This window comes from Argiope bruennichi, chromosome 3 (genome assembly GCF_947563725.1).
Source record: "Argiope bruennichi chromosome 3, qqArgBrue1.1, whole genome shotgun sequence".
NCBI lineage: Eukaryota > Metazoa > Arthropoda > Arachnida > Araneae > Araneidae > Argiope > Argiope bruennichi.
In genome coordinates this window covers 141,981,848-142,005,884 of record NC_079153.1, presented here as the reverse complement: position 1 = coordinate 142,005,884, position 24,037 = coordinate 141,981,848, and the positions used below count along the sequence as shown (strand labels likewise).

Here is a 24,037-nt window from a genome sequence, read left to right as displayed (position 1 = left end):
TTTTGAAGAATGAACGCTCCGATTTGAAATAAAGATTGAAAAATACAGAAATAAAAAAACACACACTAATTCAGATTTTTTTTTTCAAAATATGTTTATGTCACCCAAATAAAAAAATCTTTTAAAACAATCATTAACTTCTTCAGACTGAAAGTTAAAATTTTTATTTTTCGCCTTACACCGGAAATCGATCCTGGTTGTGGAAGTTCTATTTCACCACTTGCAAGCCACAAAACTTTTTGACCGGCTGTAGTTCTTTATTTCTTTTTTCATTATACGGTTCTATAACTCCTCCTTACCTTGTTATACTTCAAGACTGAAGTGAATTGTTTACTTTGCTTTTTGTGGAATAATGCCTTTCTTATACAAATGACCCTGTTTCTCCACCAAATTTAACTACATTTTATTTTGTTGAAAGCATTAATTATTAATGATCGATAACTATTCATCGACATGGCGGATAGCGCAAGTGAGAGTGATAGTAGTTCTGTTGATGGACTTACTATTCCTGTATCTCTAACGAAGGAACAGTTTCAGAAACGCATAGAGTCCTTGCAGCAAGAAAATAAAGTTCTAAAACTTGAAGTAGAGACCTATAAATTCAGAGTGAAGAGCCTACAAGAAGAAAATAAATATTTGAGACAAGTTAGCGTAAACATTGTATGTATACTTAATGTATCGGATAGTTACAGATAATTTTTATTTTTTAAAATATTATATTTCTGCTCTTCACTCCACAGTATTTTTTTTAGATAATTCATTTTTTCTTTCTATTTCTACATTGTAAGCAAAATTTTGTTTATTAAATCCGTAACGAATTTTGCAATATTTATTTATTAATCGTTAAATGCGAAACACTTACAATAAACAATTATATGAATGAATAATTTGATTGTAAGTTTATTGCAAGATAACTTTTTAACTGTAATTTTTGTTTTCATAGCAAGCAAAGGCAGAACAGGAGGAAGAATTTATCAGCAATACTCTGTTAAAAAAAATCCAAGCTTTGAAGAAAGAGCAGGAAGCTTTAGCCATTAATTATGAGCAAGAAGAGGAGTGTTTGACAAATGATTTGTTCCGTAAACTTTCTCAGGTTTGTTTAAGAGAAACAGCATTTTTACCTGCCTCTTTAATTGAATATGTGCCTTTTTCAGGAAATTTGATATAATTTTTGTGTCATATTTTAGCTTTGTATTAAACACATACTGGAAGAACTTGTTGAGATAATGTATTGCATGCTGAGTGAATAATAAAGGGCTCCATAGTATTGAATTCTTTACATATTAGAATAGAAACATAATTATTAATCAAAGTAGAGTTACATCTGTTTGCTATCATGCATATTTATTTTTTCAAATACATACATCATAAAAGCACTTTTTGTTGGTAATGAATTTAAAGTCAAATGATATTTTAATAATAGAATAATTCATATGGCTATTAGTAATCCAATGATAAATTATACCATAATTATCTTAGTTTAGGCACTTTTATTTTATTATCTTAATTTTATCTTGGTTTTATATCCTAGACTAGTTGATATTTGGCATTGCACATGAGGATAATATTTTCATCTCTAATTTTATCTTTTACACTAGCATTTTTTTTACATATATTCTTAAGTTTTACTCCTTTGAATGAAACACATTTTGTATATATAATATATTCTATCTAATTAAACATACAAACTAATAGTTATATTAGAGTATTTAGTTAATAGTTATCAGTTTATATTCAATTGATAACTCAAGCTGGATCTTTAATATTAACACTTGATAGATACTAAAATGTAAATAAATTCATTTTTTAAGAATCTGTGTATTAATGAAAAATATCTCTTTAAAAAAGGAAAAATTATTTTATTACCTACAATTTTGATTTTAAATAAAGTAAAAATATCGGTTGAACCAAACAATTTTTAAATTTTGTAGCATCACAGGTTTTTACAGATTATAGCAAATGCCATTTAAAAACTGCCAAAATCTGATTTTGTACATGAAATACTAATAAAGTTGTTGCAATATTCAGTTATGCATTGCAAATGACAATGGGAAATTTTGAGAACAATGCAATAGGGGGGAAAAAAAGTTTAATTGAAAACTACTTTCTAGTAGAGCTCATATTCAATAGCTTTAAATGCTATAGATTGTTAAACTTTTTTTCATTTATGATGTTGCACACCACAAATGTTGCAGAAGTTATATATTATGTCACAAGTCATTTGATATGAAATAAGCATATTTAAATGCACTTTTCATCAAATTTGTAAAACATTTATTTTGAGCTTTTATTTTTATTTGAAAAATATTTTAAAGCTCCAGAGATTTCTGTACCCTGTTTTTTAATGAAGATAGCCAATTCCAATTACATGTATTAAACAGTTTATGTTGTATAACATTGATTAGTTTAAAGTTACTAAATGGTCTAGATTAGCTCTGATGCCTCTAAATTTCCCTTTGTCTCAGATTTTTTTTTTTTTTTAATTCTTGTATTGTCACTGAATTTTCTGTTTTATACTTAATTTGGTATTATGGATGAATAACTCTCAAGTTTTTCCCTACAGGAATTAATGTAGTGAGACAATGTTTTCTACATTTCCCTGGATGATGGCTAAGGGTAGGAGCCATAATAAATGCATCTAGATGTCATTAACTTCTATGTTAAATAAAAATTTGTGAAATAGATGTTGTGGTTGTAGCACTTAAGAATTGTTTCCTTAGTTTTTCTAATTATTTGAAATGTATGATAGCGACAGAACAGTGGTTTGCCAAAAATAGCTAATTATATATATATGTATATATATATATATATATATATATATATATATTAAACTAGCCATGAAAATTTACTCTTACCTTTAAAACTCTTTTGCATCCTTGCATAAGTAAGAGAAGGGAATTATTCTGTTTTCCAATTTTGAAATGCATTTAAATTTCTAATAAGAGGTATGAGTATTCCCTTTTGAGATTCAATGACAATGTCTTTCACATTTTTTTCTTTTTTTACTTATTTGAAATGTAAATGTATATTTTTCACTTTTTTTTTTTTTTTTTTTTTTCTTTCTCTAAATTTTAGCTTCGACAGGAGAAAGTTCATTTAGAAGAAACTCTTGAACATGAACAAGAAGCTCTTGTAAATAAATTGATGAGAAAGATAGAAAAATTGGAAGCTGAAACGCAAGCTAAGCAACATAGCTTGGAGCAACTGCGAAGAGAAAAAGTTGAGTTAGAAAATACTTTAGAACAAGAACAAGAAGCTCTTGTAAATAAATTGTGGAAACGTATGGACAAACTAGAAGCTGAAAAAAGGTAAACCGAGCAGAGCTTTATTCTTTTACCTATGTTTTATGATTTAAATGTTCCTTCTAGACTAATTTTACTCAGAGCTATAATACTGTCTGAAGTGCTTTAAAGTTAATTAATATAAAATTCCTTTAAAGCTGGCATTTTATAGCAATTATATTGAAATGGTGTTTCATCTGTTCATTTAATTCAGTTTCAAATTGGAAGGTACGATTGATATTTCATGTTATTTTATAATACTTTTTTATTGATTTGTAAATCTTTACTAAATCAGTAAAATTCTCTTTATATGTATATATAGAGAGAATTGATTTTTCAGATATCAAGTAAATTCCTTTTGCTCTTATATGATGAAATAAGTTCATGTAATTTGGAATAGTGTATTTGAAACCAATTTTAATTTTTCTATATAGAAAATATGACTAAAAAAAATTATCTTCATCAAATCTAGTGGCTTGAATTTTACTTTAGGTCATGAAACAATCACTTTTCTCATTTTAATGAAATTTATGTATAATTTGTCATAGATAATTTCAGATGATGAAAAAATGCTGTTAGAATAAGAAGTCAGAAACTGCCAAATAGATAATCTTTTTTTTTTTTTCCTTTCTTGAAAAGTGATTATTGAACCAAAATATTCAAACTAAAAAGAGGGAAAATGAAGCACCTGGTGTTGACTAAACTAATTAAAACGGATTTAAGGTCTCATTATTGAAAAAAATATTTGAAGTACATATTTATGGTACATAATGTCTTTATGGTCGATAATTCTTGATTGGTGATTGAATGCTAGTGTAATTTTTTTTAAAACAAATTAAGTGAAGTTTAGAAGTGAGAAAATTCCTCAGAAATTGTAATTAAAAAAATTGGATTCTGAGTGCATTCTTTACTTATTCTGAACTTATTCTGATTTATCTTTTCCTGAAAGCAGTACCTAGAAAGTTAAGTGAAAATACCATTGGCTGCATCAAAATGTCTTATTGCTCAGATTGTCCTTTCAGTTATGGGGGAAAACTCATAACTAATATTCACTAATACCATGTAAGACATTTCAGCCTTAACCAAGATCCAAACATTTAGGTGTGTGTAGGAAAGTGTGGGTGCTGACACTTATTAGAGAGGAAGCAAAAAAGTTTGAGAGAACACTACTGGTAGTTTCAATTTTGTCATTAACAAAACATTATTTTTTCATAAATTCTCAAAATTATTTTGTTTGTCTTGCTTATAAATTTTTTAATAAATAGGTATCTATGCATTTACATTATCATTTTAATTTATACAAAATGTTGTTGGAATTTTACACCATCATAGTTTTTAAGATTTTTTGAATAAAGTCTCAATTATTCTTTGTAATGACATATTTTTGATTCAGTTTATTCTTTGTGTTAAATTAAAAAAAAAAAAAAATCTTTAGGATGCTACAAGAGAAACTTGAGCAACCTGTTTCAGCTCCTCCATCTCCAAGAGATATAAATAAAGGTGATACAGCCGCAAATTTAACTTTACATGTGCAACATCTACGAAATGAAGTGGCAAAACTGAAAATGCAACTTTTAAATGCCCAACAAGAGCGTGAGTACTTTTGATGTTTTATTACTTTTTTAAAGTTATTTATAAATCTTTATAAATTTTTTACTAAACATCTTTTTGTTTTCTCTTTAATAAATGTTTTTTTAAAAGAAAAAAAAAAGCACCTGTCCATTCTAAATTTTAATATCAAAATTATAAATATATTTAAAATGGTCATCTAAAGCGTAGAATTCAAGAAAAATACATCAATATTATTACAATGTTTTATTGAAGCCTTTGTGAGAATGTCTGATAACTTACTACAATTTCTGTGCTAATCTTTAAAATGTCATCATATTGGGCAGCAGCATTAAATTTGTGAAAAGTTATGAAAACCACATTATTCATTTTTTTGATATGCAATTAGTTGAATTTCTGACTCCTGATTGGTATCATGCATGCATATTTAGTTTGATCTTGATGGCAAAATTGTAATTAAAGCTAATTTTGTTTATTTATCAAGAAAATGACTATATATAGAGAATTCTAATGCAAGTTCCAAAAAGTCAAAACATTATTTTAAGAAAGAAAATGTCTAAATTTACTCTTAAACATTTTATCGTGAGATTAATAATATGCAATTCTTTGTATATGTTATATGATTGGAGAAATCTATTCTGCCTATACTTTAGAAGGTGCAAGAACTATGGGGTTGCTCTAACTGGTAGATTGTCAGCTTGCATTTTGTTTCTTTTGTGCAAGAGACAAATTTTTAGAATCTGATTTGATTTTGGTACCTTTTGATGTTATTTTACTTTTGATACTCGTGTAATTATTTTTAGGAATTATAAATATATTGGTTTAAATTTAAATAAAATTTAATAATATTATTAAATATATAAAAGAATTGGAAGATGTGCCCATCTATGTTGGGCTATTATTTTGTACAATATCTTAAATGTGATTGCTGCAGATTAACTATTGAAAATTGTAGTAGAAAATTCCATTTCAATTTGGTTGATTGCTGATGAAATTAAAGAAAAAAAGATATATATATATTGTAGTACACTTTGGTTGTAATTATGCAGTAATTTTAAAAGCTTTGTTTTCTTATAGTTGATTCTTTATTATCCAAAATGTTGTCAAACTCTTAAATCAAAACTAATTAGTAAAATAGGTTTGAAACAAACAGTGATCCATTACCAGAAAGAGATCGAACATAACATAGACTTAAAAAAAAATTAACAAGTAATTAGTCTGTCAATCATGCAGACTAAGAAACGAAATAAGTAAGATTAAATAAATTATAAAATGATATAAAAAATGTGTGAAATATTAAAAATATTAAAGAATGTTTGTATCAAAATATTAACTATTTTCAAGAATAATAAAATTTGATTCTGAAAATGTTGAAATCCATTTTTCTGTGGTATTACAATTTAAAAAAAAAAGTGTTGAAGGAAATGTTAACAAGAACTTTTAATTAAAGGTTATCTCAGGTTATTAGCTTTTGCTATAGCAAATACTATAACCTTTTCATAGCATCAGCATTAAAAAAATGTAAATAAAATATTTAGGATCTCATAAATGCATGAGGTTAATGAACATCCTAATTAAGATTTTCAGTGTACAATATAATCAGATGTTTTAACCCTTTTTCTACTGCATTATGAACTACTGAAAATTTCTTCATAAATATATATTTTTTTAGCTGCCATATTGATAATTAAAGAATTTAAAAAAATCTCCCCGGTGTGAAATTTAATTTGTTAGAACTAATTAATTAAAGTGGTACTTAAAAGTACCATCAGTACACTATGTATAAATTTTCTCATAATAGAAAAAAATTACGGATGATATTTCTAATGAAATTTAGCCTCTTAAAAATGCTAAATAACCAAAAATCACTCATAAGAAATTATCAAATTGACATAATTTTATTTTATTCATAATAAAGGTAGAAATTCACATTTGATTATAATCATAAAAAGAATTTTTTTTTTCTATTTACACACAAAAATATATTACAAGTTCAGCATTTTGAATGTGGTTTTGATCGAATATTTTTGAGTGCTCAGAATTCACAACGTCCTCGTTTCGACACGAATGTTGGCCAATGGTATCCTCTATTTCCTAAACGAACATCATTAGAAACAGACAAATTTCCTTTTCTTCTCGTTTTTGCACAAAAAGTTTGTTCATCTCCATTAGATTTAGGTCTCCCTTTTTGTTTTGATTTTGTTGGTAATCCTTTGGTAATGCAGCGCTTATATTCGAGGGACGACATTTTCTCTTGAAGCACTTCCACATATCAGGGGTGTTTGTGCTCCGGGGAAACCCCGGAATTCCGGGGATTTTGAACTTCGATACCCGGAAATTCCGGGGATCGTCGTTCAAAAGGAAGTAGGAATAATAATGAATTATTTATTTTGATCTGGTTAATTTTGTTTGCTTTGAAAGCAGAAAACGCAAGGTCAGTGTGTGTGGTGAAAACTTTTCCTTTCTTTCTCCAAAGGCAGTGATAATGTGTGAAAAGGGGGGAAAAAACTTCTTTTTTGTTCTTTCCTTATTGCGAGTTATGACTCATTCCCCCGGTTCTCGGACATTCTCTTCTGGATTCTTTTCGGCAAGTAGGCGCGGCAGAAAAAAAAGGGAGAGACTTCGTTCGACCAGATGTGCGATCACGTGACCTGGGTTCAAAGGTCTTAATTTTGCAAAAAAAGTAATTCATTGAACTTTTATAATTAGGTCATTCAATACTTCATAATCGTAATTTTTCATTTCTCCCCCCCCCCCCTTCTCGAAACTCCAAAATGTCGGTAGTAAGTCCGTAAAAGTTTCAGGGGATTTTTTGGGGTCCCACAAACACCCCTGACATATGCAATATATGAATTTACACATGCCATTTCTAGCATAGCAAAAAAAAGCCTGTACCACCTTTTTTTCCATTTCTTGTCCCTATCATAAATTGCACGTAACATGTTGGCTTTATCAATTCCCCCCATGTGTCCATTGTAGTCTTTTACAACAATGGGTGCGGTAACATCAATTTTGGTACCATCTTTTAGTTTCCTTTGGACTTTGCAAGTAAAATCTAGCTTATTTTTTTATTTGGAATGCAAAAGCAAATTCACATTCAATACTAATATTTTCAAATGCTCTTGACAGTGTAAGTAAAAAATAAATAAATAAATAATTTTAAAAAATCTATAAAAAATACTAAAACATATTGCTACACTTCACTTTCATAATTACATTATAACAAACAGAAATACTATAGATAATTACATGGACAAAATGAAAACCAGTTTTTCTCCAACACTACGTGTACTGGCGGTACTTATAAGTACCACCGAATAATTCGACTGTTAATCACATTACACAATCTGTTATCTTATAATGATTGGGCAAATAATATTCTAAGACAATACAGAATGAATAAAAAAATACAACACTTAAATTTGGTTTGATATTATATATTTATAGCAAAGAAAAGATAAGAGCAGCAATCCATACAAAATGGCAGCAAAAGAACACGATGTCTGTTCGAAACTAGCTTTCTTCCTCGCAAAATTTATCAGCCTAAAACAACTACTGCCATCTATCATGGAAAAGTAGAGTTCAAAGACTGTTTCTAAAACGTACCATCAGAATATAAGTAATGGTTGTTGTGCTATAAAGTTTTAAAGTGATTGGTACTTATAAGTAGCGTCAGTAGATAAAGGGTTAAAAACTGCTTACTTTTTATGGTCCTTATTAAAGGGCATCATACTTTTTGTTTAGGTATTAATTTTTCTTCCTGATTGGGGGAAAAATTCATTATACTAGAGAATCGCATTTGCTTTGCTGGATTATATGACTGTGTTTTATTTTTGGTATCTATTCTTTCAATGCTCAGCAGGTTTGAATGAATCCAGAAATCAGTGAAAAAGGTTTTATCTCAATTTGTAAAAAATGTATCCCTTTTCATTTAGAGATAATTTTATATATACATGTATAACTGCATAAGTTTTTAATAGGAACTTCAGCTCATTACTGCTTTTTTTGTATGTGATTACTTGCTTGTAGAGTATTTTCTAGGCATACTTTATCATCATCAACACACATTAATATCTTTAATTAATCATATAAGTATTTTTATTTCAAGTAATTCTTGTGCAAAAGTTTAGATCTTTTTAACAGTATGCGTATTTTCAAAAGTGAATACACTAAATGATGCAAGGCTATCAAAAAATAAAAGGAAAGCAAAATGTTTATGATGCTCCTTCTTGTAAGTCACTTCTTACTCTTGTCAAGATATACTAAAGTTATTTTAATGCCAAATCAATTATTACTTTTATGTATATGAAGTTTTTAAAGACAAATTATTGTAATCACCAAAAAATAGTTTGAACTTTTGCCCAATTCGCACAAAACTTCAAAAACCATTTTTTGAAGGGGGGGGGACTTTTTTGGAATTGTGTGGAGTTATCGAGTCTATGAATACAATAACTCAAAAATACTTTGAGCTAGAATGTCTTGATGCCAAATTTTCAGATTTTTATCTTTCTAAAGTAAAAGTTTCTTCTTTTCCTTTTCTTTCTTTCTAAAGTAAACCTACAGTTGGTCTATGTATCCACATTAGAAACGCTATAAAAATATTAAACATTGATATTATATATTTGCATACATGTAAGCACTAAAAAAGCAATTTAAATAAATAAAATTTTTTAAGTTATCTTGTTTCTAAAAGTATAACTTTGTCACAAATTTAGGATTCAATTAACTGAATAAAAAGTTTTGTGAAATCTCATTTTTTTGCCATTATGCTACAAAATACAAGATTCTCAATTATGGTATTCTGAAAATAAACTTTGAGTACTTAGGTTTTTCAGGGCCTAGCCTTAGATCCCTAATTTTTAAGTGGAATGGGGAGAGTAAAAACACCTTTATTTGATATAATACAATCTATAAAAAAAAATTCTTGGAGAGACATTTTCTGCTAATTTTACATGTGTTGCAGAGCATATTAAGCCATTTCTTTGATTATCTGTTTTCGTCTTTTTATGCAATTGATATATGCAAGATTGTATAAAACAAGTTATATTTTTTAAGTTTTGAAAGAAAATTTCTCATTTAAAACTATTTCCTCAGTAAATTGGTAATGCTAGTTTAATTATTTTAAATATTGCATCATATTCTGTAATTGACTTATAAAATGATAAAATGCAAAAATGAATTTTCAACATTTTAAAAAATCTGGGTTGATTGTGTGCTGTTTATTTATATGCAATTTTAGTTCCTATGATGTCCAGTTGTTAATTTTAAATCTTTTATGTTCTTGATTATTTCATGAAAATAATTTTTAAGCTTCAGATTGCAACAGAACTTAAAGCTGTGTTAATGTGATAGCCTTACTCGCATTCTGTGAATTGTGTATGTGGACTAGCTTAATAGTGGAGTACCATGGCATCATAGTGCTTAATAATGTAATTATCTAGCTCATCTTTGTTCTTTCATGGTACTGTAACTTCACTTTTTTATTCCGCATGTAAACTGCATAGATATTAAAAATAATCTTTAACATTCTAGAATGATAAAAAATTATGTGATTAAATATTTACTGAAATGATGGAAATGGTTTGATTGTCAGTGCAATGATGTAGTCTGTTGTTGCAAATTAGGAAGGAATAAAAAATTAAATTGCCTAAATTCAAGTAAAATTTGCGTAGCAATTTGATATAATTTAAAAAAGCATTTTTGTACAAATGTGTATGAGAATTGAATTAGCGCACCAATTCTTTCAACAACTATCATGACAAAACTCCAAAATTTTACTTAATTTGTAATTAAAATTTCAAAGAAGTTCCTCTAGGGTACATATTCTTATCTTTTGAAGTATATCTTTGCCAATTTTTGTAATTCGAGATTTACCTATCTGTTCTCTAGACAGATTCACATATTTATTCATCTTTATTGTTAGTTAAAATATTTATATGTGTAGCAAATATTTAAAAGGTTTTATAATAAATGCATGTTAAGATTTAGCACATTTTGTTATTCAATTATTTAAAACCTGTTGGTGATGATGTTATCAATATTCTTACTATAAACTATTACATTTTCAGAAAATTAAAAAAATGTTTTGATCTACTTGCATTTGACTTTTAGACTCTGAGAAAATGGCCCAGTTTGCTTTGGAAGAAAAGAATGTAAGGGATGAAAATATTCGCCTCACTAGACGTTTGCAGATGGAAGTAGACAGAAGGGAAGCTTTGTGCCGTCATCTCTCTGAGAGTGAATCTAGTCTTGAAATGGATGAAGAAAGGTTACTAATTATTACCTTTCATATTCATATACATTACATTTCTAGAAAAAAAAGTATTGGATTTACTTTTTCAAACTAATTGTAAAACATTAATTTAAATATCTCCCTTTTTTTTTTTTTTTTTTGCTAAAATTTTATGTTTTAAATGAAGTATTAAATGTTTCATTGTGCTTGGAATGTTTTCTACATGTAAGTGTAGTTTAATCCTCTGGTCCTGGTATCATCCATTGATAGAACCCTGATTTGGTACTCTGGGGCACATTGTTCGAATATAGAGGTGAAGGGTGATTCTCGATCACTGGGTACTATGTTTGCTATGGTTTGTTGGTGACTGACAGTAATTGATGCATGATCTCTGTCTTTTCTACAGACAAAAAAAAGGCAGGACAGAAGACACTAACTATGGAGTTAAGTTTAAACAAAAATCGCAATTTTCTTACTGCATTTTATTATCATTGCCATAAGCTGGTGCTTTTTAAGTATTTTTATGCATAGAATATAAAAAATTTCTAATTTCTTTAGGAAAAAAGTCTTTTTAAAGGCCTGTTTCCTCTCTATTTAGTTTTATTGATAATTATTATTTAAATCTTTCCTGGGTTCTTCTAATTTCATATTCATTTTGATAGTAAAATATGCACTAATTGACTTTTAGATTTAGCTTGCTGAGTTTATTGCTTTACCAAACAAAATTAGAAATGATAAATTACCATTTTTGTCAATTACTGTTTTCCTTTCCACAATTTTTCTCTTTTTGCACATTTTATTATCACCATATTTTAGAGAATATATGAACTTTTAATGAACATATGAATTTTTTATATAATAATAATTTATAACTATATATTTTAGAGTTATATAAACTTAATTGTGAATGTAATTTTAAAATACAGAAAAAAATTATGTATTCAGTTTTAATTTAAAAAAAACAACAAATTTCTGATAATTTATAAAATAAAATTCTTCTGTATCATCTTTTTATGGCAATTTTATGGTGTTTCTCTAAATATGAATACTTTCATCTGAAATTATATATTACTGATAATTCTTTATACAGTTTTGAACTGAAATTTAAAAGTTTGTCCTTTATTTCAAATGCAGATTTTTAGAAATATTGTCTGTATTTTTTGGAAATAAAATTTCAATAAGTTTAAAAGTTATTAAAATTATATTTCTCAATATGTAAGGGAACAAAAAGAAGTCATTTCATTTCTCTGAATAACAAATGAAAAAAAAAAAAATTAAATATCCATGTTTGATCTCACACTTCTATTTTAAAAAAAATGAAAACCTTTTATATTGATGTGGCAAGCCACTTTTGCATTAAATTATATATTAAAATATATTTATGTTCTTGTCCTAAAGTATAAAACTCCATCCTAGAGAAAAAGTAAGTTAAATGCATTCCTTGATTTGTCTATTTTGATTTTATTTTTTAAAAAATTCTTAAAATGAATCTGTGGGAAAAAACAAACAAACTAGAAAAAGAATTGATATTCTTGTAAAAAGTAATAAGATATTCATAAGTAAAGTAGTTTTCTCTTATAAAAACATTTATTGATAAATAAAACATTTGCAGCGGACAATATTGATGGCATGTTAAAAAATATTGATTTTATATTTTATGTCAATATTTAAGTTAATAATTTAAAAATATTTCCATTTCAATGATTTTTATGCTTTATGCAAGAAATTTTTAATAATTAATTATAAGAAAAATTTATCAATCATAGTGAGTTCAAAATTCTATATTTTTATCACTAAAATTTTTCACTTATGATAAATAAGCAAAGATACTCTTTTGAGAAGTGATGTTTGAAATGTCGTAATTTATAATGCATTCTTTGATTTGTCTATTTTGATTTTATTTTTTAAAATTTTGTTTTTAATTTTATACTAAAGATAAGATGCACACATACAAAATAAATATACATGAAATATTCAAAATACAATAAATTTGGTAACAAATGAAGTAAACCCTTCCCTCAATCTGTAAATGACAACCATTGGATGTTCTATCATTGTTCTGTTTCCGTATCCATTCTGTTTTCTTGGAGAAAAAACTAACACTATGCACTTTTAGTCACATTAGTAAAACTTATAGAATTGATTATGTCATAGATATTGTTACATAGTGGGAAATGATTCTTAAAATATGTGTATAAATGAAAAAATCTAGATTTCCATGATTTATTTATTTATATATATAGTTTGAATGTATATTAGAGCTTCTTTTATTTTGGATTTAGAATGCAAATGAGATAATGAAATCATTGGTGGCATCAGGTTATTTAACATTTCTAAGCAAAATTATTTCAGAAAACTTTACTGATTTAAAATATATAATTAAAATTCTTCAAAGGAATATAATTAGATATCTTTTTACCATTATGTAATGCTCCATAATCTTTTTTCTTCTTGCTTACAATATAATTTGAGGGATGCAAAGAAAAAAAAAATCAAGGATGGATTTATTAAATAATCTCTAGGTTGTATTAGAATTTTTACATTGAACCTTCCGAAATACCAAATTTACAAATCTCATTCATCTGTATCAATCAGCAGCAATGTATATTTAGAGAGAGAGTTGTAAGTAAACATTTTTATCCAAGATTAAACAAACAAACAAAAAAAAAAAACCCACCCAGAATGTATTTTCTTTTTCCAAAAATTGCATAATTTAGCAATTTTGTATTTTGATTTATGTTATTATCAGTGTCAATGATTTATGCTTGTTTTTTATTGTTTCAGGCAATTAAATGAATTGTCAACTAGTAGCCACCTGAATTCCAGATCAGTGCTGAGTCCTGTTCCACTGTCTCATTCTTCTTTTACTTCAAATTCTCACAGTCCTGGTAAAATTTCAGAATTTCCATATATAATTTTTTGGAGAGTTGTAAAAGATGACATATTAACAGCATTTTTCTTCAATAATTTTTTATAATTAGACGGGCAATATTTTGCATTTTGTTTAGTTAAATAATTAAATATGCTTTATAGTCATTCATTTCTTTGAATTTTGTAACATATTCTTGTTAATATTTAATGTTGGATGAAAAGTTGTTTTCTTTTCTTATTTTCTGAAGCATGTGCAACAGTTCATATATGTTACAATCAATCCTGATTTTCTGAATGGGTTTAAGAAACTCCACGAAATCCATTTGTCCCATACTGCCCACGTTGTAAAAAGATAATAAGCCGAAGAAATATGGGAAAAGAGGCATTTACTAGGCATGTCAAAAGAGGAAAACATAAGATTGTGTTCTAGTTCAATAGAGTCATCATTGTAGTATCTAAAAAGAATAGAGGAAAAGATAACATGTTAAATCTGAAAATCTTTAATGTCTGAAAATAGAATAATTTTTAACTTTTTAGTTAAAGAACAATAATTTAAAGCTGAATTTATATGGACATAAAACCTTATTTTGTCACATTTGTCTTTTAATGCATTCTATGATATATCCGAAATATTTTCACATATATTCACTGAAAGTGAAATAGGTTTAAAAAATGGCTGTTAAGCCATATAAAAATGTCATACCTTATTTGTTAAGGATTTGCTTCATGAAACTGATCGCTGAAAAATCTGCAGGAGTTGTAGATATTAATGCTCAAATACATGAATTGGTAAAAATGAATAAATAATCTGGCTTTGTAATGTTTTTTATTACATAATTATTAAATGATTTGTATCATGATAAAAAAAAAATATTTTGTGTTTTATCTTATTTGAGTCCTTAATTTTGTATGACCTACAGTTAAAGAGCATGAAAGTAATTTGTCCTCCCTCTCAATATATAAATTTCGTCTTGTTAAATTCTAGATAATAAAGAATTTTTTGTATATAAATATAAGCCTCTTTTTAATGTACTATTATTTCGTATAATATTAAACTGTTGCTTCCTTTTCTTGCTTTTTCCACTTCTTAAAATCATATTGCAGTATAAGTAATGAGCAAAGTATATGCGCATATAGCAAAATGAGTGCTATATGCGCATTTCCTCGTATCTTGAATATACATACAGGGGAAAAAACTGAATTTTTTTTTCCAGTTTTGAATGGCAACCCTATTTATATATGGAAGCCTTTTATTGTCACAAACACTGCAGCACATGGAAATTAAAATCACTGGCTGTAAAAGTCAATATGGCTGCTGCTTATGTTCTGTGTGCATTGCAGAGTAGTGCTAAATTAAGAAACAGGAAGATAGTGTTCTCAAAGCTGCTATGGAATTTTTTTACTCATAACTATACAGAAGACTGCTTATCTTCTTTAACTTAATCTTATTTATTTTGCTTTTAAATTTGAGTGAAAGAAAGATTCAGCTTGTGTTGCATTAAATTGCTTTTCCTTATTTTTTAATTAGTCAATTTTTTACATAAAAATCCTTGTACATAATAAACTTGTTCTAAAGTTTATTAATTGAAAAAAATTGCTTAAATATCGATTTAAAAATATTAAAATCTATTAATTTATTTAAACAGTCAATATTTTGTACTGGATTTTAAAAATTTTGCTTTCTGAGAATTGACAGCAATTTCTGCTTTATGTAAACAAAAAGTTCTGAGAAAATTCAATTTTTAGATTTTAATAAGTTTGGGTGCTTTATTGGTCTCCCAGGTTGTTTTTTAAAAAAATCTCAGATTATTTCTAAACATAATTTAAGAATGCAATAAGTAAATGAAATTAATTTATGTGGTTTTCAAATCAAAATTGTAGATTTTCAGCAACTTTTGACTGAGGTTCTTCAACAAAAAAGTTTGCCCATCAGCATGCATATAAGTACAATAACTCAATGTAACAAGCGAGATAGAGGAAATTCAGTATATATTTAAAAATAGAATTCTAAATGTATTTCAAATTTGTCAATGGATGGAATATTTGTCAATGTGTCAATTTATATGCAAATTTTGAATAGCAAAATCCTAAGTAGATAAATTTTAGGTCTTTATAATAAAATTAGAGATCCTTCTCAATTTGAACCACATCCATCAATAATTACTGTTCGTGTGTGTGAAAACAATAACATAAGATAGTAAAAAAATTATGTAAATTGAAATTGACATATTCTAAAGAAAATCATTTAGATTAATTTAAAATTGCAGTTCAGACATGTGAGAAGAATAAACATTTTTAAATCAGTACATATTATTGCATAAAAGTTATGCATTTCTTAATGTGCTAACATACAAGTTGGAAAATCCATGGTTTCTAGAATTTTAAAAACTGTTTTCAGATATTGTGGATCAAAAGTGCGTTTTAACTGTGCATATAATGAATATACTGGCACTATGGTATTTATATGGTAACAGGTAAATACTTGGCAGATTTTATGAAAGTCTGCATTCTATTATCTTCTTCTAATCTGGTCATCTTCTTCCTCATATTTGATTTTTTTTTTTTTTTTTTTTTTTTTTTTTTTTTTGTCAAGAAATTGAGAGAAATTTGAGAAGAAAAAATTAACTTACCTCTAATAAACTTCCATCTTTTCTTCATTAACTCATTATATATTTTTGCTTATTATTTGGCTGAAATTTTGGTTTAAATTTATATCTTTAAATTTGCTGCTAATGTGGGTTGTTTGTTAAATGAATGCTAGTTGTGAAAATTTTGCTCTATATCAAATATTTTTAAAATTTAAATGCATAAGATTGTTTGGATGTTTTTTAGGTTGATGATTGATAGGCTATATTTTGGAATTCTTTTATTCTTGAATAAAATCGTATTCATCGGGAATTTCCATTTTTCAGCCATGAACATTTCTGGAAATAGAGAAACTTTCTCATTGAATGCAAATAATCGATGCCATCACTGTAATCAAAGCTTGTCTCAAATTAATGTTTTACCAAGTCCGTCACCACCTCCTGTATTTTCTTCTAGTTCCACAGTAAGTTATTTCACGATAATTCAATCCTGTTGATTATTTGTATAATATGATACATGTATTTTAATCAGTGAAAAAAAAAACTGATTTCTTAACTGCCGCAGGCTATGTATAAATGTTGTTTGTGCTTTAATTGTAATTATACTTTAGAACTTGAATTATCCAAATTAATTGAAGCTGACTTCTGTTCAGATTTCTGAAATTCCTGATTATTTGGAAAATTCTATAAAAACTTTTAACATGCAAGATGCTTTACATGATCTATGAAAGAATACTTAAAGATCCATTAGCAATTTGCTTGGTACAGTGTAGCCATAGTCCAACAAATTGACCTTCACTCGAAATGATTCATGGTTATTACGACAACCCATCATAAAAATAACCTACTGGATTAAAGTTTTTGCTTGCTGTTAGTCCTTGTTGTCTGATCTATTCAAATCAAATCTTATATGTGTTGTCCTGATGTTATATTATGTTGAAGTGTTAATCCTGGTGGAGTGTTTGTGAATGATTGAATTCTTATTTAAATACAGTGTTACTGCTTTCGTGTAACATTGTACACAAGATCGAGATCCATGATAGATGTAAGAAAAGACATTTCAATAGATTCATATCACATTTGGATGCTGCTAGTGTGCTTTAATTACTGATACACTTTGAGGAACAACATGCTGCTGTTATAATGATCACTGTGATGCTTATATGGCTCTTGTGCAGCATTGCATCATCGACCAGGTTTGCTTCTTTACATTGAAAGAAAATAAACGATCTTATTTCTGCTAATTAAGATGTTATTTTTGTTTATCAATTATATTCCAAATTTTTTTAAGAATGAATATTAGTTTTGTTTCTGATTTGTAATTGTTATACTTCCTTTGTTTTTTTATTAAAGATTTCAGAAAATAAAATATTTGGATTGAAATTTTGGATTTTTGGAGTAGTGTAGTTTTACTGTATGTTTTCACAAATACCTTCTCTTGTAACTTGTTATGCAATTCTTAATACAGTTTAATTATTCCAGTGGTTTTGAGTGCAGTCAATTGAATCTGAACAGGAATTTGCTTAAATCATGACCGTGTCTTAGAATAAGAGGAAAAATGTTACTAACTGTAAAGAAGGCATTGGGAAGTTTCATATTTATTAAAGGAAAAATGTTCTGCATCATCAGTTTTTCTAGACATTTCTAAAAAAATGAAATGGAATAATAAGATGGGTTTTTATTATTATTATTATTATTTCTAATTTAGGCAGAAAATTACTTTCTGATTTTTTGCATTCATTCAGTTCTCGATATGTCTGGAGAGCTTAAATTTTATTCTACAAAATTCTTAATTTTTTTTTCTCATGGATTAAGTCATAAGCAGAAAAATGTCTTGCATGATTATTATGATCTTACTTACAGGATTGATTCTTTGGCTAATCTTTGAAGTTTGAAAAGAATTTAAGCTCAAATTTTAGAAAATTTTCTCTCTCATTTCAGTTTGCATTAATTTAAATGTTTAATATTTCTGGGAAATTGTGAGGAAATAATTGAAAAAATAAATGCATTTTACTTTAAGGGAAGCAGGAATTCCTTTTTCATGCTGTTGTCAGTCAAATCTTGCAAATATTAAAATCCCTTTTTTTCTTCTCCGTACCACAGTGTGCATCATCGAACAAACTACACTGGCACTAGCAAGATTTTTTTTTTTTTCAATTCAGTCTATAAATTTCAAAAGCAGTTTCATCTGGGGCAAAATTGGGTATTATCATAATTTTAAGATGGGGAAAAATTAAAAAATGAATATACTGGAATTATATTCCATTAAAGTATAGTACAGGGAGTTCTATAGAAACCAGATGTTTCTGGTATAAGTAGTAATCTTCTAATTGAAGGACACATGATTTGTAATAATTGTTTTTGGACTTCCTATGTGATACTACTTTTAATATCTATCATATTATCATGCACACCAGAACATATTGTGTTTGCTTATAATACATTTCTTAACCCTCTGAGCGACAGAATGTGTTTTTCTGCAAATCAAATCTGCTTCCAAATGACCGAAACATCTTATTTCGTCCTCTTTGGTTGTCTTCAAGATAAGTTCAAATGGTTTTTTCCTACTTTGTATTTTGCCTTTGAAATCAGAAAGGATGTTTTTTTCCCCATTGTTGTTTTACACCACTAATGACTTCTTTGACAGTGATGGATGAGAAAGAGGTAGGCTGGATGGAACTAATTTGCACTGACTAATGAATACCTTATCTTATAAATGATTTAAGTAGTGAAGATTGCTTTTGTATAGAAAGAAAATCTTTCTTAAATTACTATTATAGAGGCAAAGTTTTATAACTACTTATTTTCAAAAGTAAAACAAAATGTTTTTGAATATCATCAAGATAATAACAATAACAAATTTGTTTGGTTTTCTTCCTCTTTTATATTAAAAAACACTTGCTTTGCATCAAAGTTTGTCCATAACATAAATACTTGGAAATAAGTCTCATTGCACAAAATAGAAATTTGCATCTCAAAAGATTTTATTATATTTTGAGATAAAAGTGGCAAGATTTTCACTATTTTTTTCCCTTTTCAAATACTGTATAAAATCTTGAAAGAAATTTCCTACTTCATTAATTAAGAAATGGGGTTTTGTTTTAGATTTAAAACAAAACCCCATTTTAGATTGTTTTAGATTTAAAATACATTAAAATAACAATGTGTTTCAAAATTTAATTTCAGGAAAAATTCATTTCCAATAAGACTTTAAAAAAAACACATTAATTAATTTTTTTTCTGTAGTGCCATATTTTATGAAGAATAAATAATAAATGCCCAATGAGAATATTTTAAGAGATATAGAAATCTATTCTTATATATGTTTTTATATAACAGCATTCATATTTCATTCTGTTTTTTAATAATATGTTGCAGTAATTCGTTCTGAAATACGCAGGATTTTTAAAAAATTTTAATTAATCTGATTAAGGAAATAGGGGATCCACAACTAATTACATATCAGCTCTGACAGATTATTTGTAATTCCAATTGAAAAATTTATGAACATTTTTACAATTGAACTATTTATGAACTTTTGAATAAAATAAAGCAAGATAAAAAAGGTAAGTGGCATTGCATAATAAACTTGTATTGCTTACAAACATCGCATAAACATTTTTCGCAATCATCTGATACTTTTTTTTATGTAATACAAAAAGTTAGTAAATGAAAATTTTGTTTAGATTTCTTGATGTGAAATTTTAAATTGACGTATTTTCTGTGAATTACCTGATACAAAAATCGATGAAATAGAACAATTATACCTAAAGTTGCCAAATTTGATTTGTACTTACTACTTGCATAGTGAATGTTCAATAAGAAAAAATTTTCAAAACTTAAATTTTTATATAAATAAAATGTCTCGAAATTTTGATCCATCAGAAATATCTCATTTTCTTTCTTCCTCATAATTATAATCATCAAACCAAAAAAGATTTAAAAGGTTAATAGAATATATTAAAATTTACATCTGTAAAATATTTCTCAAAGTTATTTGAAAAATGTGATAACTGATATATATAAATATGAAATGTATTAAAATTAAATTCTTATTCTAATGATTAAAGGTGGACGAGGGGATGAATGTTCTAAAGTAGAACATGAGACTGGTTAATTTTATAAATCAATGCTATTTCATTAAAATTTATTAAAAAAAATTGATGTATTTTTAATGATTTATTGTCACATTGGTTAAAATAACTAAAAGTAAAAATTTCATCAAAATCAAATAATTTTATATCTAGTATCATTCTGTATTATTATGTTCAGGGTATTTTTAGGGTATTTCAGAATTTTTCACTTTTTCTAATATATGTTTGGAACAACCTAATTTTCAACCAACTTGTTGAAAATTTGTAGAAATACATGTAGAGTAAGGATAGATACTACCTGATAGCAAACAGGTATTTGAGAGAACGTCCTTGTAAAAAAATGTCTTATCATTGTATATATTCCATCAATATTTTTCCCTTCTATAATGTAATGTTGAATAATTTATGAGTTACGGGTGAGAAGGGGGATGCAAAACATATGGGTAAAGGATACATTGTTTGCACAGGTGAGCTGTACCACAAATGGTTTTCTTTGATAAAAGAATGTTAATTGATTTCTTTGTTAAAGATTACAATGAAACGGAGATTCTTGTTAGTAGTAGAGTGAACATGTGCTCTTCAAATTAAATACTTAAAGTTGAAATTTATTCAAAGTAATTTGAATAAAATGTGATCGAATTTCAGCATTTTATTGCTGGTATGATTTAATGTTCATTAAAAAATGTTAAAAATTGCTTGTAAAAAGGTATTCTTTTCACAATGACAGCCAAAACAAATGATTAAAAAATTGGGAGTTTTTTTAAAAAATATTAGCATTATACAAATTATTATAGCATTAATCGTATTGAACAATGTTACAAAAAGTTTTTTTAAAATTAGAAATTAAATTCTTTTGAAACTTTTGCAATTTAAATAGTCCAATCGAATTCTCCTTTTTTCTAACAAAAAATATGCAATGGCCATTTTATTCCTTTAAGCTGTTGAGCAGTCTGTGCAAAATTCACCTCTAAGTGTTTTTAAAAGATAAAGATTATATTAAATTTTCGAGTTTTAATAAAACACTATTAAACTTAGAGAGAAAATATATAACAGTCCTCTAAAAATGAATCTGTATTGTAAAGTCCTATAAACTGAGCTATAAAATGTAAGGATAAATTAATGAAATCGTGAGCAAATTTGAAATAAATGATAATGTGGTAAAAGCATTTTTTTCATATGAGATAAATTTTCGAAATTCTATTTATGTGTTATACAGAAGGAAATAACTGGTAAAAGTTTAAGATAGATATTTGCATTGTACTCTGTTGGGAATAAAAATCAAGGGTATCGAAAAATGGTTATAAATACTTTATCAGTAGGAATCCAAGAAAAGAAAGGGCGAGGGGAATCGATCCTAAAATTTTTTTCCTACAATTTAAAGTGGTGTCATGATAACAGTTTCAAAAATTTGTGAAAATTAAATTTGAAAAAAAAAAAAAGTATTTTAGTAATTGATTCTCAAAAAACATGAAAATCTAGGAATCGTGATTGAGTGTTATTTATTTATTTTTGTTCAAAGATATTCCTTGGTTACTACTAATAAATTATCTACCTGTCATTTTTTTAAGACCAGAATTTCCTAAGGAAGAAATATGTGGGATTAATAAAATTGATTTTCTATTCTATTAATTAAAAAAAAATTTTTGAGTTGCATTCCTTTTTGTGTAGTTTCTCATTTTATCAGTATTCTTTATTAATTGATTTTAAATTCAAAGCAGATTAATTGAAGATTTGTATATAAGATTGAATTATTTTTAGAGTGATTCAGATATTCAAAACATCTACAAAAATTTGCTTGGTCATATCTTGATTACTTTCTTTGCATTGGTCATATCTTGATTACTTTCTTTGCATAAATTATTGAATAATTTTCTAAATAAAGTATTTTCCAAAAATCCCTCTTTATAATTTGTTGCCAAGACTTTTGATTCTTTAGTAGAATTAGGTTGTTTAGCATCTTTCTTATACATATTTTTAATTTTTGTTTATGAAATAATTATGGATTCTAGAGAGTTAAATATTAAGAAGTAAAAACTGCTTGGCCTGTTTGAAATATGTTATCGTTTTTAAACTGCATAAGGTACTATTATTTGTATTTCTTCTTTTATAGAATACTCAAGGGATGAATCGAGTGAAATCGCCCTCCCAAGAACGTTTTCTGAAGCCAGCTGCTCCTCCTCCACCTTAATTGTATTTTTGAAATTGATACTATTTTCTATTCATTCCTTTTTTTTATGCATTTATTTGAAATATTTATTGACTGCTAACAATGTTAATGGGTGCCTTCTGATTAAATCATCTCTTATGTAGTTTCCATAATGAAATGCAGAAAAATCATATTTATTAGCGCCAAAATAATATTTTATTAGCATCAAAAAATATCTCAACATGTTTAAATAATTTTTTAATCTTTTTTATAAGATTCCTTCATTTATAAATTTGGATGTTTAATTTCATTATACTTGATTAATTATACAAGTTACATTTAATCCTTGGGAGCTTTTGTTCACATAAAAAAAAAGTTATGTGTTTTTTTTTTTTTTTTTTACTTGTAGAATTTATACTTAGTTATCCTGGGCATTCCCCCCCCCCTACTTCCTACATTTGAAATTTTTCAAGTTAAGTAATCTTTTTATATGTATTTTTGAAATAAATTTCTTGTATTTGGAAAGTTTTTGTTTTTGAATCTTATTCAAATGACATATATGTGGTTAAAACTAAAGTAACGATTAGAAATGAAGTAATTCTAAAATAAATAGTATATTAAGTGCCAACATGATGAATGGAACTTCTTATTGAATATTTCTACAACTGTAATTCATATTACAAGTGTGAAAAAAAGCAATCAAGAAATTAAAAAAAAAAAAATAATGATCTCAGTTTTATTTTATTACTCTTCAACAACTAAATTGATTAGATTTTTTTTATCCATTATTGCATTAACATATATCTTATTGGCTGCTTTTTAATACTTAATAAAAATTTTCTATTATTATTTATTTTAAAATTTTATCAAATAATATTTAAAATCTCTGAAACTCCGTAAAAAAATAAAGCTTGTAAGAATAAATGGGAGAGGATACAAAATCTGTTTCATAATGCAGGACTGTTTTATAAGCAGAATGAGATATCACCAAAAGTAAATTCCTGTGTTTGACCAGGAATGGTGACAGATAATAAGAATTTGCAAAAAGCAATTAATTTAACATAAGCTTCTATTTTTTCTTTCAGAAATAAGCAAGAGATATTGCCTAATTTATTTAAGTTTGTAGATTATTTGACTATTTAAGTTTGAATTTACAATTATCTTAATATGACAAGTAATAGCTCAAACTAGTTAGTTGTTAATTGCTCAAAAAGGGGAGTTTTTGGCATCTATATATTCCTGCCTGAAAAGAAAAACAG

The 24,037-nt window shown here is 26.7% G+C and overlaps 1 protein-coding gene across 1 annotated transcript; it reads left to right on the top strand.

Moving 5' to 3' along the window:
- Positions 1 to 200: 200 nt before the first annotated feature.
- Positions 201 to 23,304, top strand: LOC129963331 (coiled-coil domain-containing protein 6-like). The gene is made up of 8 exons (XM_056077641.1): positions 201 to 660; positions 944 to 1,093; positions 3,076 to 3,308; positions 4,717 to 4,874; positions 10,962 to 11,118; positions 13,867 to 13,970; positions 16,866 to 17,002; positions 22,743 to 23,304. The coding sequence occupies exons 1-8, from the start codon at positions 454 to 456 to the stop codon at positions 22,818 to 22,820; spliced, it is 1,224 nt and encodes a 407-aa protein (XP_055933616.1). The 5' UTR covers positions 201 to 453; the 3' UTR covers positions 22,821 to 23,304.
- The last annotated feature ends 733 nt before the right edge of the window (positions 23,305 to 24,037 follow it).

Coding starts and splice junctions, on each gene's coding strand:
- LOC129963331 (XM_056077641.1), top strand. CDS start 454: ATGGCGGATAGCGCAAGTGAGAGTGATAGTAGTTCTGTTGATGGACTT. Junction 1,094..3,075: donor TGTTCCGTAAACTTTCTCAG/GTTTGTTTAAGA, acceptor TCTAAATTTTAG/CTTCGACAGGAGAAAGTTCA. Junction 13,971..16,865: donor TTCAAATTCTCACAGTCCTG/GTAAAATTTCAG, acceptor TCCATTTTTCAG/CCATGAACATTTCTGGAAAT.